Below are 17,888 nucleotides of genomic sequence, written 5' to 3'. Positions count from 1 at the left end.
CCTATTATTGAACTTTAAGAATTCTTTTTATATTCTGGATAATAGTCCTCAGTCTGTTTTGTGTCTTTGTAGTCAGGTAAGAAGGCCTACTCTTCATTTTAATGTTTAAAACGGAACTTATTCCAAAACAAACCTATTCTATTATTCTTCCTTATCTCAGCTAATGGTGTTCCTTTTGGGGTCGAGGGGGGAACAAGAGATCACCATTTTTATGAATTAAAATTTTTCCCACTGTGCGTTTTAATTGAAAATATTAAAACAGCTTCATAATAGTGAATTACAAAACTTTGATGATTAAGTTGTACTACCGCTTATGAGGCTTATATTCATTATTTTTGTAGACTTGAAAGAAACTTTGCATTCTTGTATTTTCTGTTCTTCGCTTCAGAGAGAGATTATGAAGAGGTCTAAAATATGTCTAAGTCAAAGCCCAACTGAAAAGTGGAAATATAAAGAGAACAAAATTTATACACAGCTGTACCGTAAGAGCATTGGTGGTTTTTAGCTCACGTTTTGGGTATGAAAATTTAGCTCATCTCACACGATATGAAAGCAGGTGCAATGGTAAAGCTGAATCATGAACCCCCCCGATCAATTTTTTAAAAATATATTTTTATTGCTTTCAGAGAGGAAGGGAGAAGCAGAGAGATATAGAAACATCAGCGATGAGAGAGAGTCATTGATTGGCTGCCTCCTGCATACCCCACACTGGGGATCAAGCCCTGCCTGACCAGAAATCAAACTGTGACCTCCTGGTTCATAGGTAGATGCTCAACCACGGAGCCACGCTGGCCAGGCCCCCATCAGTTATTTTTAGCATGACTCTTAATTTTTCTCTCCCGTGGTTTCTTGTCTTCTGTGCCTGAGGTTTGAACGGGTAACCACTGGAGGGGATGCCATGGAGGAAGCGTCAGCAAACACGAAAAAGCAAATTCGGCCATAACTGTATAGACAGTCCACATGAACTGTTCAGCCACGTACCCATAGATAACTCCAACCGTTGCCGAAAAAAGGCTAATTCCCTGAGACATCTGTGCAGCCAGCTTCTGGCCCTTCTAATCCATTTGCATGGGCAGCCAGCGCAGATGCTCCCGCATGGCTGGCTGAGGAGGTGGGCTGAGGGTGCTGGCTTCCGGCAGCGAGGTGAGGGCAGCTGCAACTTGGGGAAGGTAGGGTTTGGGGACTGGTCCTGGGCACAGCTTGGAGAGCCTACCGGGCTGAGGAGTGTGATGGCCACAGCCCCGGAAGCAGATCTGTGGATTACATTTTTTGAAGTTGGAACATTTTATTTTTTTTATTTTATTTTTTTTTATTTTTAAATATATTTTATTGATTTTTTACAGAGAGGAAGGGAGAGAGATAGAGAGTTAGAAACATCGATGAGAGAGAAACATCGATCAGCTGCCTCCTGCACATCCCCCACTGGGAATGTGCCCACAACCCAGGCACATGCCCTTGACCGGAATCAAACCCGGGACCTTTCAGTCCACAGGCCGACGCTCTATCCACTGAGCCAAACCGGTTTCGGCAAGTTGGAACATTTTAAAGTATTTTGCTACACCCTGTATATTATACTTGGTGTAAATTTGTGTTCCTTTTTTCAAAATACTAAGTCAAATCAAGTTTTAATGAGATGAAATGAACTGATGAAAAGCTGGTTTTAATACACTGGTTTGGACTCTTTCTGATTTTGCTCAGTAATGTATCTTATGTGTATGTGTGTATGCATGCATGCATGTATGTATGTATGTATTGCCTTAGACTCCCTTCAGCCATTTCTTCCACTCCCAGGGTTAGCGTTAGGGTGGCAGGGGGTCATGAAGCTTAGTTTGGGCTTCCCCTTAACTGTGAACCTCGTGTGTATACACTGCCACCCCCCAGATTGGATCATCCATCACTTCTAGAATTCCTTGTTATCTAGATCCTTTCTCTTTGTCTCATTGGTTTTTGTTTTACTCAAGCTCAACCCAATAACCGAAGAGATATTGGGACAGGGACCATAATTAGCACTTGGTTGGGTAAAACGTATTACTTTGTTTTTAGAAGCAAGAAAGTAATAGGCCTACAGGGTGTGGCATAAGTAGGTTCATAGCCCTGGCTGGTTTGGCTCAGTGGCTAGAGCATTGGCCCACGGACCAAAGGGTCGTGGGTTCGATTCCTGGTTAAGGGCACATACCTCAGTTGCAGGTTCAATCCCCGGCCCTGTTTGGGGCTCAAGTGGGAGGCAACCAAGTCGATGTTTCTCTCCCCCACCCCCCTCCACTTCCTTCTTCTCCCTCCCTTCCCTTCTCTGTAAAAATCAATGGAAAAAAAGATCTTCACTCCTTGGGTGAGGATTAAAAAACAAAAAGTAGCTTTATAGTTGTGAGTATGCAAAACACAGAGTTTATTCTTGTGTTATTATTTATTGCATTATTTTCCATTCGGACAACTGTAAACTGCTTTTGCCCCACCCTATATCTGATGTCTACTGTGGCAGGGTGGTGAAGAGCCATGCTCACAGGCTGCTTGGGCTTACATCCCAGCTCTGCTACCTGTTTGTCTGTGACCTTGAGCAATTCACTGAACCTCTCTATCTTGCCTTCCTCATCTATAAACCAGGAATACTAAGAACGCCTGTGAAACTAGTAAACTAGCGCATAGAACACAGCAAGCCCACAAGTGTTAGTGGCTATTATTACTCTCACTGGTGTTTTAGTGCCAGGCATTGCTTTGCAACATGTGCTGTCTCTAACCCTCACGACAGCCTTGTAATGTCAGCATTGGACTCCTTATGTGTGGATGATAAAACTGAGATGGAAAGAGTTCATCCATGTCAAGGAGGCATTGGTCCGCATGGCTTACGGCTTTGCTCATTACCCAGGATTCCGCTGGATTCCCCTGCATTCTCTTTTGACAGGTCCTGGGAAGTCCTCTGGACCTAAAGCTTTGGTGCAATCAGAGTGAGGTAGATGCATCCTTTAGTCAAGCACACATGACAAGGTAAACTAAGGCCAGGGCCAGGGCCTGAGCGATGCAGCTGGTAAAGGTACCGTGAGCCACCTTTAGATTCAGACAACGCATTACTTACATAGAAGTAAAAGGGAGAGCAGCCGAAGGTGCCAGATCCCCAGGGTCTTTGCCCCACACACCAAGGAAGTGTGACACTGAAGCAGGAGGGGTGCAGTGTGAACTGCGGGATGCCCTGCTGCTAGGTGATGGCTAAGCTCTTCTGAGGGGGGTAGGACAGAAGTTTCCTCCTCATCAGAACCGGGAGGTGATGAGAAATTTCTCAGGACAGCCTCCCAGGTGAGACGGGGAGGCGAGAGGGAGATGGCCTTGAAGTGCATCTCCAGATCTCGCCTTCCCTCCAGTCCTTTTCTGTTCACCAAGAATCACATTTGTCCAAACCTTTGCCTTCATGGCCCGTGTGGATGCCTATAGGGTGGCATGGCCGCGCTGCTCCCCTCTCCTCTCTGGCCCACAGGCACACGGTCTCTCATCTTTTGACCTGAAGCTCTTGGGCCCCCTTTTCTGACTTCTCTCCTGGTATATCCCAAGGCTAGTAAGCTTTCTAGGAATAAATGTCAAGTTCACCCAACTGAATAAAGACCTTGAAGTTGGAGACCCACATGGAGTATAGTTTTTGTATCTATTATATACACTCATACAACATGGCCTTGCCTTCACTTAGAAACGCCATAAATATAGTTTCTTTGTAGGTGAACTGAGACCCACCTGGTTTCTTTGAAGTTAGACACAGCAAACACCTGTCCATCACCATAGTCTGACACCTAAGAACTGAGTAGCTGAAGACTCCAGGAGTTTGTCCCCTGCGTACCCACGCCACCCCAGTGCCCTAGAATGTTAGGGGTAGGAGTGGGGGTAGGGAATGGTAACACGAAACAAAAGATCTCAATTATAAACAAAAAGTCCAGAGGACATTTTTAGTCATTCATCTCTGGCATCAGATGTCGGGCACCGTGCTGAACTTTCAAGGTGCCCTCTTGTTGACAAGTGTGGGTTTAAGGAGTGGCTATAACTAGATCGGCCAGGCCAGACCCAGCCTGGGTTGTGACCTCCCCAGCCCACTCTCCTTGGAGCAAGAACTTTCATAGCAGACCTAATAAAATCTAGGTAGCTTAATGAGGTGAGGAATGGGCCAGAAGCTGTCCTAGCTCGTGCCCATAATTCCTGACATACAGTGACTGTCTCCAAGGAGCCTGAAGCAGAGCTCAGACACCATCTCATTAATCCTCCCCAAACCCCCACGGGGTAGGCAGGTGGCAGGCATTCCCCTTGCTCCTCGGGATCAGAGAGAAGGGGGCCCTCATGCGACTTGCCCAAGGTCATACAGGGTGGCACAGCCCAGCATATAATTTATCGCTTTTAATGCCTGGGCCTGTGGTTTTCTCCCCTCCCGCTCCCCACTTCCCCTGCTATTAACAGGCTACGCAAGAATATTTAATCAGGTGATTTTCATCAAGTGTCCCTTCCTGAAGCGCTCTGGTTTGGAAGCTCACCAGGGCAATTACAGAAAAGCAGGGATGGGATGGGGTGAATCTGTAGCCTGTGGGTGTAGCTGGTGCGTCCTCAAGGAACCCAAGGAGCCCTTCCCCTCCCTGGCAGTTCTCGCCCTCTCTGGATCATCATCACCGTGCCCTGCTTTCCTGCCTTCATTACGATGGGTTTCTTGCTTGATTACATGGTCTTGGGGATGTTGAATGGGCTAGTTCAGTTTTTACTCTATTCCTGGTGGCATTGGGCCTCCAGCTGTAGCCCTTCCCCTCTTAGGCTGTCTGCCCCAGTCTGTCTATCCCTCTTACTCATTAAGTTCGTTGCCTTGTGCCACCTCACTCAGGTGGTGCAGGCGCCATCTCTGTTTTATGGATGAAGAAACTGAACCCCGGGGCTGCGTTCTGTTCTGAGTGTTTTTGTAGGCCTGTTTTGTATGTGCGGGAGAAATGAAACGAAATGATGGTGTAGCCTCATAAAGTGTTTCTATGATCAGGTGGTCCTCTTGAGCACGTTCAGAGGGTTAGGGTAACCAGAGCGAAACTGCTGCCATCGTCAATTAAAATCGTATTTATTGTTGATTCCACCCTGTGCTGCTTTCGACCTTTCTCCTGGGTTTTCTTGCCGAGCCTGTGCAGGAAGCCTGTACTTGCTGTCGCATCTGGCACATGCTCCTGGCGCCTGGCTTTCCAGCTCCTACGGAGAGCTTGCTCGGCGGTGCGCTTGCTCGGCCCTGGTGGACGCCGGTTACAGATGTGTTGTGGGAAAGGAGCACATCTGTTTGAGGAGGCATGTTTCCACCTAGAACTGCCATTGGTTACTTTCCAGTTGTGTTATGCATAGAGCTGATTTGTAGGAAAAAGCCCTGGTGACCTTCAAATTTCAGTCCCCTGTTGTGTCCGCAAATGCACATACATTTTAGAATTGATTTTCCAAATCTTGATCAAACAACAATTCGACAAGGGAAGACTCAGGCCTTAATTACCTTTTCTTATCCAGTGTCTAACTCAGGCTCAGCAGATGTTGGCTTGAATGAAAACAGGAATCCGCAAAAGAAAAATCTCTCATGATCCTTACTTCTCTAACCCCGTTAACTTTTCTTTTCTTTTTAAAAAAAATATATTTTATTGATTTTTTACAGAGAGGAAGGGAGAAGGATAGAGAGTTAGAAACATCGATGAGAGAGAAACATCGATCAGCTGCCTCCTGCACATCTCCTACTGGGGATGTGCCCACAACCCAGGTACATGCCCTTGACCGGAATCGAACCTGGGACCCCTCAGTCTGCAGGTCGACGCTCTATCCACTGAGCCAAACCGGTTTCGGCCCCATTAACTTTTCAAATTCCTCGCTTCTTTCGGTTCTCGCCCACCTGCAAATGATATTTTAAAATAGGTATTGTTTCACACATAAACTTTTCTCTACATTTCATGTGGATGTTACTTTTTATGCAGTGGTGTCTTCGTTATCTTCTTGTGATTACATATCCCATAAATTATGTACATTGATTTATGTCGTTTTCGGCATTTTTCTTTCTAAGTTTCTATGGTTTGGAAGAAGACTGCTTAAGATTTTATCGTGTAAAGTTTCTTCTTTGTTTTAGGTGACTTCCTCAGAATCTGTTCTAAAAATGGAATTATTGGGGAAAGGAGGCCCTAAGTATCTTGGGCTTTGTCGCATGTTGCCTGACCAGTTCCACCCAAATTGAGCCTCTTTGCAGCCCAGCCAGGTGCGCTCACAGGCACCTTTCCCTGCAGCCCTCCGCAGCGGGGTTGGCAGTTGATTTACTCTGGTGATCTTGCTGTGCTTTAATCAGCAGCAAGGCTGATGGTTTGTCTGTTTCCTTACTGTAAACTATTTATTTCTATATCTCATTCTTTTCTGTGACTGATCCCCGAAGAAGTTTTAAAAACACACTGTTCTTATTATGCCTTTTGTTGCTATCGAGCAGGATAATTGACCTACAAGAATCCTCAACTCCTGTTGCCTCATCATTTCTCAGAACAACTTATGGATGGCCAGACTGATCTTTTCTCTGCAATGCTAACCACCTGTCCCCACAGAATGTATTCAATGAATCCTTTAGCTATCCATATGTTAGTCCTGGTTTGTGTCATCCTAAGAGCTTATAAAAATGGAAATTTATTTTTTTGGAATTTCTCTTCCACTTGTTGTATTTTTCTGGTTTCAGACCAGCACCGTGTAGTTTTATGGACTGGTTGTTTTATGGTATGCTTTTTTAAATCTGGAAGAGTGAGGATTCCACTTTTACCTTTCCCCTCCAGCATACTTCTTCTTAATTTAATAACTCATTGGTGTGTGTAAGCACCTAGCCCTCACCTTTTAGAAACAAGAATAATCAAGTGTCCTTTATTAAGTTGCCTTGCAATTTGTAGTGAAACTATGTCAGTGAAAATCTATGTACAAATCAATACTTGTCATCTGGTAGCCATATGAGTCACTTTTAGAATGGATTTAGAATCAAATTTTGCTTAATGTTTTCAGACACTTTTCTATAGTCTATTAGATTCCCCCCACCCCCACCCCAAAAAAAACCACAAACAAAAAAAAACTAACCTACAAAACATCTCCTAACCTATTTAAAATTAGAAATGGAAGTTCTAAGTGAAGGTTTGTAAAGTCAGACATGAGATATACACAGGGCCAAATCCAAGTTTCCATGTCACTATCTGGCAAAAATGAAGTTCCGGGGGATGGGAGATGGTCAAGTGAGAAGGTGGATTTGAAATACTTGCTGATACACCCGGGTTCTGACAGGCAGCTTCTTGGTTTTTCCTTTGATACAGAGGAACCAAATAGGATGGAAGCCGTTCTTGGCTTTTCTCTAAAAGGTGACACCCACTGTGGGAGAGTCCAGCTTAGTGTCCTGAAAACCAGAGCCCCCTGCAAAGAAATGCTGGTTTAATCCCCAGGCAATTCCCATTGGGATGTTTCCAGCAAACAGCGGCCGCATCCAGCCCCTTTTCTGGGTCTGGGGCAGTGTCTGCCCCCACGGCTATGATGACAGGGGAGGAAACCGTATTCAGGTACTTCCGGATTCGGGATCCAGAAAAAACGTTCAGGCTGTTTGTTCAAGGAGCAAAAGAGTTGTCTGTTTCTTTGTGCCTAGAAGAAAGAAAAAAATAACCCCTATGATTCAAGAGAAAAATGGGTGGAGCGATCCTTTTCCATTCCTTCACATAAATTACACGTCTTGATTCGAGCCACCACACCTTTTAAGGTCTGGGGCTGTTGTTCCATGTGAAACCCTGTCCCATAGTGACACCCTACCCCGGCCAACAGCGGCAAAGGGACAAAAGGAAGGAAGTTTCCCTTTTAAATCCCCAGGAATTTTTGGATGAGATAATATTACAGAGTGAAATGTCTCTCCTCCTATTAGTTCTGTGTTTGGCTCCTTGTGTAACAGTAACCCACTTAGAAGCGGGCGGCCCTTTTGAAGTTATTTTAAACGCGCAGTGGAGTGTAGAGATATTGTAACCTTGGATAAGAGCACTCCCAGCCCGGGTTTCAGTTTTGCCCTTTCAGACATGTGGAAAGTGCACCGGTATATCTCAAGAATTTTGTCCTGAAAGCTTCTTAAAGAGCTGGTCTTGGTTTCAAAGCTTGGCTTGATGTCCCGTACTCAAGGGAACATAGCTCTGTTCCTTCAGATATTTAACCTTGTCTGACATAGCCCTTTGGCTTTGAAATTCCCGTGGATTTTTTTTTTTTTTTTTTTTTGGTCCATTAGGAAAACGGTTGAAACCATGAGCGTCGACCTCTTTGGGTGCAGAGAAATCTGAAGTCGGTCCACGTTCATCAACATAAAACCAGATGTTCGGTACCTGGCACAGATGCCAGGTATATGCACGGCTTGTTGTTAGCTTGTTTTGCCCCAGCAGCTCCTTATTGGAGGAAATGCAAGTAGGATGCCCAGTGCCTCTCCTGAAGGTTACAGTACCCGCCTGTGTCTGGGAGAGAATCGGGGCATCTCGGAAGTGTCACCCTGGTTACTGTGTCTGCCATCTCTGTAACGCCCACCTCCTCATCGCCCTCGGGTGCCACCTGAGAGTTATTTTCGGTTGTGGGGGTGGTGAAGGCTGCTGGTTCTTCCTCACAGCGTGTCTCCTGGAGTGATCCCCGTGCTGTGTTCCCAGCCATCCCTAGCCCGGATCCTGGATGGCCCCCAGAGCAGCCACCCCAGACGGAGACCCCCTCCACGTGTCCACTGTCTTCTGCAGGGAGCCTGTGGGGTCTCTCTGTGGCCTAACAGGATGCTTTCCCGCAGGACCCAGAGAATCTGCTGGAACACCTGGAGAAAGGGGCTTCTGTTCAGCAGTACATATAACATTTTTTAGTCAAAATAATGCATGTATGTGTTTATGAAAAGGCAAAGAGTACTTCATGGCTTATGAAAAAGAACGTTCCTCCATTCCACCCTTGGCCATTCCTGATTGCTAGTCACCTTTGAATATTTCTGAATTTCTGTGAGTGATTTCGAAATAACATGCATATACTACTGCTTCGTATTTTTAGTCCATGAAAAACCTTTTTGACTTCCTACTGTGAAGGGTGAAGATTTTGTTCTCTTATTCTCTCCCACCCCTTTCCTTTCCTCCCTACTTCCCATCTCTACATTTTTTGCATTATAGTTACATCACGATTATTGCTTAGATCAAGGTTTACATTATTATGGTTGTCACTCTTCTCAACTAACTGGGTCACACAGGCCATACCCTGATGATGGCTTGCAATTCTGGTGTAACTTTGTGTGTGTTTTTTTGGAGTTAATAATTTTGTGTGTGTGTGTGTGTGTGTGTGTGTGTGTGTGGCGCCCCCCCTACCCCCCCCCCCCGTTACTCTAGTTTACTATAGTTTGCTATATAACTATCACATTTCAAATATTCTTCTCAGAACTGTAAAACCCACTGGGTAATGACTCAGGTTATTGTTGTTGGTTGGTTGGTTGGTTGGTTTTGCCTCTCCTGCAGCCCTGATTGCTGTGGTCCCATCGGGACTGGTCACCCAGAAGATGGTTGTGTAGCCGTCCCTGGGATTCCCATGGCCTACATCCTGGGAATTCCCTCTATGGCTCTCCTTTGTTGGATTTCCTGTGCCCTGGGTCCCATGCCTGCCTCGTCTTTGGTTTATTCTCTTGTTGTTGGTTTTTCTGAAGCCGGCAGCAGCTTCCAAGATCAGACATTGGAGGGAAATTTTGAGGTTTTGCATTTTAGTGCGGGACATCCTCTGTTTTTCCCCCCTCCTCCACTGCCCTTATAAAGGGCTGTCATGAGCGGCCTGAGTAAAGGCAGCTGAGCGGTGTCCTCTGCATGTAGAAGGCATAAGCTGCCTCTCTCTGCTTGCCTTTGCTCCTGTGCCATCGCCAATAAGTCTTTTTTTTTTTTTTTTTGTCTCAGGAATGTCTTTGGTGACTCCCGTCATCAATGACTATAAGAGCTGGGTCTTTTGAAGTTCATGCAGCAGTTTAATTAATCTTGACCTGTTTACCCTGGTTCCTCATTTAGCCGAGCAGAGATCTGAGGGGCTTACCAAAAACAAAGCACGGGGCAGGGCAGCAGGCCTGCCTCCAGGCTAAAGGCTGCTCACCCAGCAGTCATTCACTGAGCAACTGTTGGGCGTAAGGCTCTGGGTGGGGTATAAGAGGACCTCTGAGAAACACTGTCCTTCTAGAACAGTGGTTCTCAACCTTCCTCATGCCACGACCCTTTAATACAGTTCCTCATGTTGTGGTGACCCCCAATTTCATGGTTACAAATTGAACATAATTAAAGCATAGTGATTAATCACAAAAACAATATGTAATTATATATGTGTTTTCCGATGGTCTTAGGCGACCCCTGTGAAAGGGTTGTTCGACCCCCAAAGGGGTCGTGACCCACAGGTTGAGAACCGCTGTTCTAGAAGGACAGCCTCCCCATCTTAGAGGGGAGGCTGACAAAACGGTGGTAAGCACCAAACAGAGCATCTGGGGACATCGTGGTGGAAAGAAACAACGAGCTATATTGGTGCATTCAAGAAAGCTCCATAGAAGGGGTGACATTTAAACTGGTCTCGAAGGACAGAGTATTCTAGGCAAAGCCATAAAGAAAAGCAAACGTGACAAGTCTAGAGAAAGTGAAGGAGGAGAAGACTTTCCCACTGATTGAGCGTCTGCTGTGCTACTGTGATTATATATGTTATCGCATTTAATCCTTACAGCAGCACCCTGTTGAGTCAGATACTATGGTCCCTGTTTTACAGATGGGAAAATCAAGGTTTATAGGAACTGAATCATCTGCCCAAGGAGATGTGCCTCATCAGAGGCAGGAGTTTTAAGCACGAAGTTGTATGATTCCACCTCTTTCTCTTGTCATTCTGGAACACCCTTTGGAACAAAATCACAGAGGAAGAGAGTAGGAGCCGCAGCTATCGTGTCAAACCTCCTGATAAAGAACCCACTGGGCATTTCCCTTTAATTGACTTAGGCAAGGACATTGAGCATCTCAAAGTTCTGATAGCATAAGGCCACAGATAGAACACAGGACATGTTTTCCTGTTACATCCTTGCCCTTTAATTGTTTCTCGTTAAGTACTTGTGTTGTTGTTCTGTGGATCTGTCCCAGGATTTTGCTTGTCTTCTCATATTCAGCCGTCCTTCCCTTTCTTCAGTGTTCCCTGTCCAGTGGAGTCTTTCTCAAATTCCATTCTAGATTTTCGAGTTTATTTGATTTTCCTTTCTATTTTCATTAGTAGTTCTTTTTGACGTCCCTGAGTTCTTATGCACAGTTCAACCAGTTTTAACTTTCTTAAAAAATATTAAAACAAGAACTTCTTAAATTTCAAACATCTGATCAGGTAAACCCCATACAGTCAAACATTTTAAGAAAATAAGGTCAAATACCTATAATTTTTAAATGCTCATCATGTACCACATTAATTTCACAGTTAACATGCTTGAACATCATTCATGGAAGTACCCTAAGGTTCATTTGGAATGATTACATATTCAGAAGTATACACAGATCTTATATGTAGTCACTGTATGTCATTGGCTGATGTCAACATGTATGAATTAACTATCTGGTTTTTATGTAACAACTGTTGGGAGTGGCCGTGTGAAAGCAATATCTAATTGAATCTTCAGGAGAGTATATGCATTCCATATGTAGGAAGTCCTCATTATCGATCTATATGATTATTTTCCAGAAAAGGACTTCGGGATCTTTTTAAATTAGGGGCTAATATTTCTTGGTACGTAGTGGGGAAAAAGTTTGATTAGGGCTTTACGTTGAAAAACGAAACTGAGCCCTAACCGGTTTGGGTCAGTGGATAGAGCGTTGGCCTGTGGACTTAAAGGTCCCGGGTTCGATTCCGGTCAAGGGCATGTACCTTGGTTTCAGGCACATCCCCAGTGGGGGGTGTGCAGGAGGCAGCTGATTGATGTTTCTCTCTCATCGATGTTTATAACTCTCTATCCCTCTCCCTTCCTCTCTGGAGGAAGCAAACCAGAGCATAGGGGCTAATATTTCTTAGTATGTAGTGGGGGAAAAGTTTGATTAGGTCTTTACCTTAAAAAATGAAACTGAAAATGATAGTTTACATTTTAATTTAATAAGTTAAATTGTAATTGCTTTGTACTGATTTCTGAGAATAAACGAAGAGTGAACCCCATTTCGGCAGTGTTGGGATATTTTCAGCAAAATTGCATGGGAGTATGGATGTGGCCTCCTTCTTGTGTTTGACTTCAGTTACAGGACCATCAAAAGTCACTTTTCCAAAAATATTCGAGGACTCTCACTTTTTCCAAAGTTCTGTGTTAATCCTTTGACCATTCTCAGTGGAAACTCCTGTGTGGATTCCTTCTTCTTTAATCCTTCACTAGACTGGTTGCCATCGGCTTTGAGTAGAATCCTGTTTTTGACTAATAGGACTTTTGTGGACTCCATTACATTCTGCATCAGTGGCTGATTTGCAATTCTAGTTTGCAGCTTATTTACTTGGTCTAGTCATTATATCATCGGATGTCCCAACGGTTTGTAAGAGGCTACTAAAAGGATTAAATACAATATATAAATATAGTAGCATTGTAGATGCTCAGTTAACAGGAAAGCCATCCCCTTCTTCATTTTCCCCAGATTGGTTTTTATCCATTTGCATTTTATGACTTTGCCTCAACTATTCCATCCTTTGAGATAGATCAGTTCACAAAGGAACGTTTTCATGTTATGGCTACTTGTGCTTCCCTATAAGCATTCTGATACACTCATGACTTGGAGCCCTTGGGAAAAGAGAACTCCAGGGTGTAAATGGTTGGCGGCATGGGGTGGTGGGCAGTTCCAGGAGCTGATATTGTCATCAGGGCGAGCTGACAGAGACTTGAATTATTCAATATTTGGCACATGGGTCGAGGAGGTCAGTTACACTTAAAACATAGTTGAGATGACATTAACAGGACCAGTAGTTTGGGCACCTGGGCATGGAAACTGGAATAAGGAACTCGGGAGAGAAGGAACTCCAAAGTGGAGCTGGGAAGGTGGTGGAGAGTGTGAGGTGGAGTTTCGATCCTCTGAGATGTGATTTTATTTTGGTGGCCTCTTTGCCCTCCATGGGAAAATAAACAACCGACGCCAATCAATCACACCCACTGGCACTTTAGAAAAATTCCTTTTGGTTTTTAAGTCTTTGATCTCTGCTCAGAAGTCAACACCCTTGACAGGACTGACATTTTGAGCTGCTAACAGTCACCCCAGTGTCAGTGGAAGATTCGATAGGGGCGTCTTGGAGGAGAATGGAGGGCGAGACTGCTGAGGAAGGCAGAGGGCCCGCCATGAAGTGCAGCCAGGGCACCGGGCCTGCTAGACCCGAGGGGACCAGTAGGTGTGCTTGAGGCTTACGGCGTTCGGGTTTCTGTGTACCCAGGGACACGCTCTTGAATGTGACCCTGGGTTTTGCTTTCCACAGCATGAGCCTCCGACCCGGTCAGACCCACTTCCTCCTCACTATGGCTTGAAAGTGCCAGTTCTCGGCTTTGCCTTCTGCTTCTGCCACCCTTGGTTTCTGTTCCTGATCCTCCTCCTCCTCTCCCTTCTCCACATCCTGCACCCCCTCCCAGCCTCAGCTGTCCCTCGTCTCTTTCACTATATCCCTTATTCTTTGTGTCATGGGTGTTCAGCATTTGAGTCATATTTGCTTTAGGTTTATTCTGTCATGCGTGTATGCATTTCTCAAAGCCTGTGCCGTGAAAGTGTGACCATATTAAACACCAAATGGGCTTATAATCAAAGGGTAGGAAATGCTGGTTTTCATAAAGGTTAAAAACCTTTTGTTTTTTTTAAACCTTAGGCCTCTGCAGACCTTTAATTTATAAATGTGAATCCTGAATCCCTCTGAAGTCTTTCTCAAGTTCTTTACTCGTACAGGAACCTGTTTTTCATCTCACAGGGCTAGTCTTCTGCAGGAGCCCATCTCCAGACGGGCTGCGGTCATCGGCTTAGGCTCTGGAAGGGGGAAACCACATCGCCCTCCACTGTGGATCCCCCTGTTAGCTGAGGGCAGTCATCTCTGAGGAAACTCTAGGGACACTTTTTACAACCTTTTTTATTATGGTAAAATTGATCTAAAATTCGCCATTTCAACCATTTTAAGGTATACAGTGCAGAGGCATTGAGTACGTTGGCAGTGTTCTGCAACCATCACCATCAACTGATTTCACCCCAAAGCAGTCCTTCCTCCCCATTCCCCCCACCCCCACCCCCACCTCAACAAACACCAACTTGCTGGATTTGTCTATTCTGGATATTTCATAGCAGTGAAATCATATAATACATGACCTTTTGTGTCTGGCTTCTTTGATATAAATACAAGGTCAGAGAGTGCATGATATCTCTGCTCCCCCAACCCAGCTCTTGAGTATTGGCCAAACCCCATACACGTGTAAGTAACAAAATGCAACTATCCATCTGGAAACCTCCAAATCACGTGGCCAGGCCTCAGATATCATGGAATACTGCAGAAAAGGGTCAACAGTGTGGATGGTTGCCATGGACACGACTTGACCTAGGGTTTCAGGAAGCTGACTTCAGTCCGGCTCAGAGACCTTTCCTGGAGGTCAGAGGTGACTGAGCTGTGGGTACGATTCGCTTATCACCCTCACCCACCCTCTCTCCACTGTGAGGTCTACATTTCAAGCTGCTCGTCACTTAATAACCTTTGAACATTCTGGAGTGGGCTGGTTCTTCAGGGGCAGCTGGTGGGAAGGCGGTGCCATCCACCGCATGCAGAGCCCTCATGGGTCCTTTGGGCACGCTCTTTACGCCTCAGGACTCACGCAGAAACTGGAGGCCCCACGGCTCGTACAGACAGCAGTTGGACACCCCTTGTAGCACCCTGTGCTCATCTGCCTCGCGAGCTTGTGCATCCTCCTTGTTGTTCCATTGAATTGCCCAGGATCTTTCTTCTCTGAGCTGCACTCGTCAGCCCTCCACTCATCGATGCCTCTAGAGTCCAAGGACAGTGCTGCCAGAAGTGTGTCACCATCTGCCTAAAATATGCTGTTTTCCATGTGCCATTTTTCTACTGAAGAATCGATGCTATCGTCTTGGTATTTAAATTCCTATTTAGTCGTCTAGCCCATCTCTTTCCTTTCTGGTGTAGACTGTGGCCTTCCATACTCAACAGGCTTCTCTCATTTCTCTTCGCCCTTAAGCCCTTAGCTTCTCTGCCCCGGGCTTGGAGTGACCGCCCGCCGTCTCTCAGCCAGTCAACTCTCCCTTGGAAGTTCAGCTCAAGGAAGGCTCAGCAGTTGCACAGAGCCTCCCCGAACATTCTAGCAACCCTTGCTTCCTGCACTAAGCCCATGTGGCACTCTGACGCCACAGGATTTAGAGCTGGTGGGCAGCTTTTTAAAATGAAGATGTTATTACTTAGCCTCTTCTCCCCAGTGAGATGACCAGCGCTCAGAGGAAGGGACAATTAAGTTAAGCAGGTAAAGGGGGAAGGCACTGGACCGTGAATCCAAGACCCAGGTCACCTCTGGGTACAGCCGTCTGCTGGCTGTGTTGTCTGGGCAAAACGACCTCTCTTGAACTTATATATTCTCATCTGTAAAAGGAGTGGGGGTTAAGGAGGGTATATTACCTTCCTATCTGCTGCTATAACAAGTTACTACCACTTAGTGGTTTAAAGCAACACAAATTTATTCTCCCGCTGTTCCGGAGGTCCGAAGTCAAAAATGGGTCGGCAGGGCAATGTTCCTTCCGGAAGCTCTAGGCAGAACCCATTTCCTGTCCTTTTCAGCTTCTGGAGGTCCACTGCCGGCATTCCTTGGCTCATGGCTCCCTCCTTCATCTTCAAAGCCCATTGCTCCATCTCCTCCCTGTGTCCATGAAGGACTCTTGTGACTGCATTGGACCCACCCAGTTAATCCCGGATAATATCCTCACCTCAAACTTACTCACATCTATAAATATAAAGTCCCTTATGCCACGTAAGGTAACATATTCACAGGGATTAGGCCGTGACTAGGACATCGGGGCCATTACTCCGTCTGCCACCGTGGGTTTATAGGTCTCTTGTATCTCTAATATGCTATAAAGCAAGACAGATTTCTCCCAGTTATTTATGGAGCCTGGCACTGTACTAGGCTCATTAACGTCTCGATTAATTATGTTTATCTATGAGGATTTTGTCTTCTCAACTTGTTATTAGGGATTCTAGGGCCTGATTCAACTCAGTGATAGGCCTCTGAGTGCAAACCCTAGGATTGTTCTGTTTTCAGGTTTCCGTGGGCTGCACTTTTACTAGCAAAAAATTGGATGATGTTCCTCTACCTATCTTTGATTTCTGTGCTTTGTAAATTCTGAAAAAGCTTTAAAGAATGTAATCTGTTTCCCAGGAACAGCCTGTCCATTCTCCTGGTGATTCTACCACGTTTCTAGTGGTCTCTCCATACATTCGTGAATGTGTTTCCAGCTCCTCTTGCAGAAGTTGAAGTCAGTGCTGCGCTGTTAAGGTCTAGAGGCCAAATAGTCTTGGATACTAACCTAGCTAGTCTCATTTGTAACTGCTACTCAATGTTACGGTATCACACAGCAAATTAGATCGGCATTTGCATGGGCGCTATGCTATTTTTCCCTACATCCCATAGGGTGGTGTCCACCTTGGGTGACCACTGTGTACAAAACAGTGAGAAAGCATCCATAAAATCTATAATAATAAAAGCATAATATGCTAATTAGACTGGACGTCCTTCCGGCCAACCTTCTGGACGAAGCCAGGCTTCGAGGGAAGCCCGGGTTCCAGGTGCCTGCCAGTGGCCGGAGGGAAGCCCAGGTCCCGGATGCTGGAGGGAAGCGGTGCCAGCAGCCAGGGGAAGGAAGGCTTACCCTTACACGAATTTCGTGCGTCGGGCCTCTAGTGTTGTATTTATAGTGGCTCCGTTGTTTTCTTCCCAGTGCTCAGCTTGTTGTGCTGAGACAGGATTCCCTGTGGGTTGAAAAATGCCCCCCCCCAATTAATTTTAAGTTTTGAGGTACTTTTGACTGGGGAGTCTGAGAAATACACGTCTGAGAAATGTGCGTCAGTCATACCTGCAGCCTGTGTATTGAAGTTTTCTCTGCCTTTTGTTCCCTAGATGCACCCACTGGGCCTATGTAATAACAATGACGAAGAGGACTTGTATGAATACGGCTGGGTGGGAGTGGTGAAGCTGGAACAGCCAGAATTGGACCCGAAACCATGCCTCACCGTCCTGGGCAAGGTAAGTCCCTCCGAATCGCTCCCGTTCTGATGGGTGTTCTCCACGCTGCCATTTCCTCCATTCCTCGAAATAGTCGGTTCAGAGAAAATCCTCGCTGGCACAGTGCTCTTTCCCAGATGGCGTCGAGTGGGTGGAGCGCTAAGACATGTCTCGGGGCTGCCCACCGTGGTACTACCAGCTCGGACTCTGATGGAGACGGCCAGCCCCCGTCAGCTCCCCCTCTTGTCCACTTGGTAGCTTTAGGCAAGTCACTTCCCCTCACAGACTCTCAGTTCCTACCTGTGAAATGGGCTGATAATAGAGAGTCACCATACCTGATCTTATATCCTGGGGGCCAGATGTTTCAGAATTCTGAGACTTTGAGGCTTTAGGAAGGTATTAAGGTGTCATATACACTCATATTTGTGTAGCAAACTTTATGGATAGTCACATTAGTGGGTTAACTAAAATCGAAATAGCTTCGTGTTAAGTGAGGGCAGCTTCGCCTCCCAAATGAGTTCAGGTCCATTAAGTTTTGCTGCCAAGTAAGCTATGGAAAAACTTTTGGGTCTTAGAGCTTTTTTGGTTTCAGAATGGCAGACAGCAATTATGCTCCTGTATTAGAACTTACCTCATAGGATGGTTAGGAGGGGAGATG

The 17,888-nt window shown here is 45.6% G+C and overlaps 1 protein-coding gene and 1 pseudogene across 1 annotated transcript in view; one reads left to right on the top strand and one right to left on the bottom strand.

The window, feature by feature from the left end:
* Positions 1-803: 803 nt before the first annotated feature.
* LOC111828036 lies at positions 804-8,655 on the bottom strand (annotated as a pseudogene).
* Positions 8,656-17,123: 8,468 nt separating this feature from the next.
* Positions 17,124-17,888, top strand: part of ZNRF3 (zinc and ring finger 3) — a 49,761-nt gene continuing 48,996 nt past the window's right edge. Inside the window, exon 1 of the mRNA XM_023762949.1 lies at positions 17,124-17,251. Within this exon, the coding sequence (XP_023618717.1) occupies positions 17,126-17,251 (126 nt within the window). The 5' untranslated portion in view covers positions 17,124-17,125. The remainder of the gene's footprint in view (positions 17,252-17,888) is intronic.

This window comes from Myotis lucifugus, unplaced genomic scaffold, assembly GCF_000147115.1.
Source record: "Myotis lucifugus unplaced genomic scaffold, Myoluc2.0 scaffold_269, whole genome shotgun sequence".
In the NCBI taxonomy this organism is placed as follows: domain Eukaryota; kingdom Metazoa; phylum Chordata; class Mammalia; order Chiroptera; family Vespertilionidae; genus Myotis; species Myotis lucifugus.
Note: the sequence above shows the minus strand (reverse complement) of the source record. Positions and strands in the feature narration are given on the sequence as shown.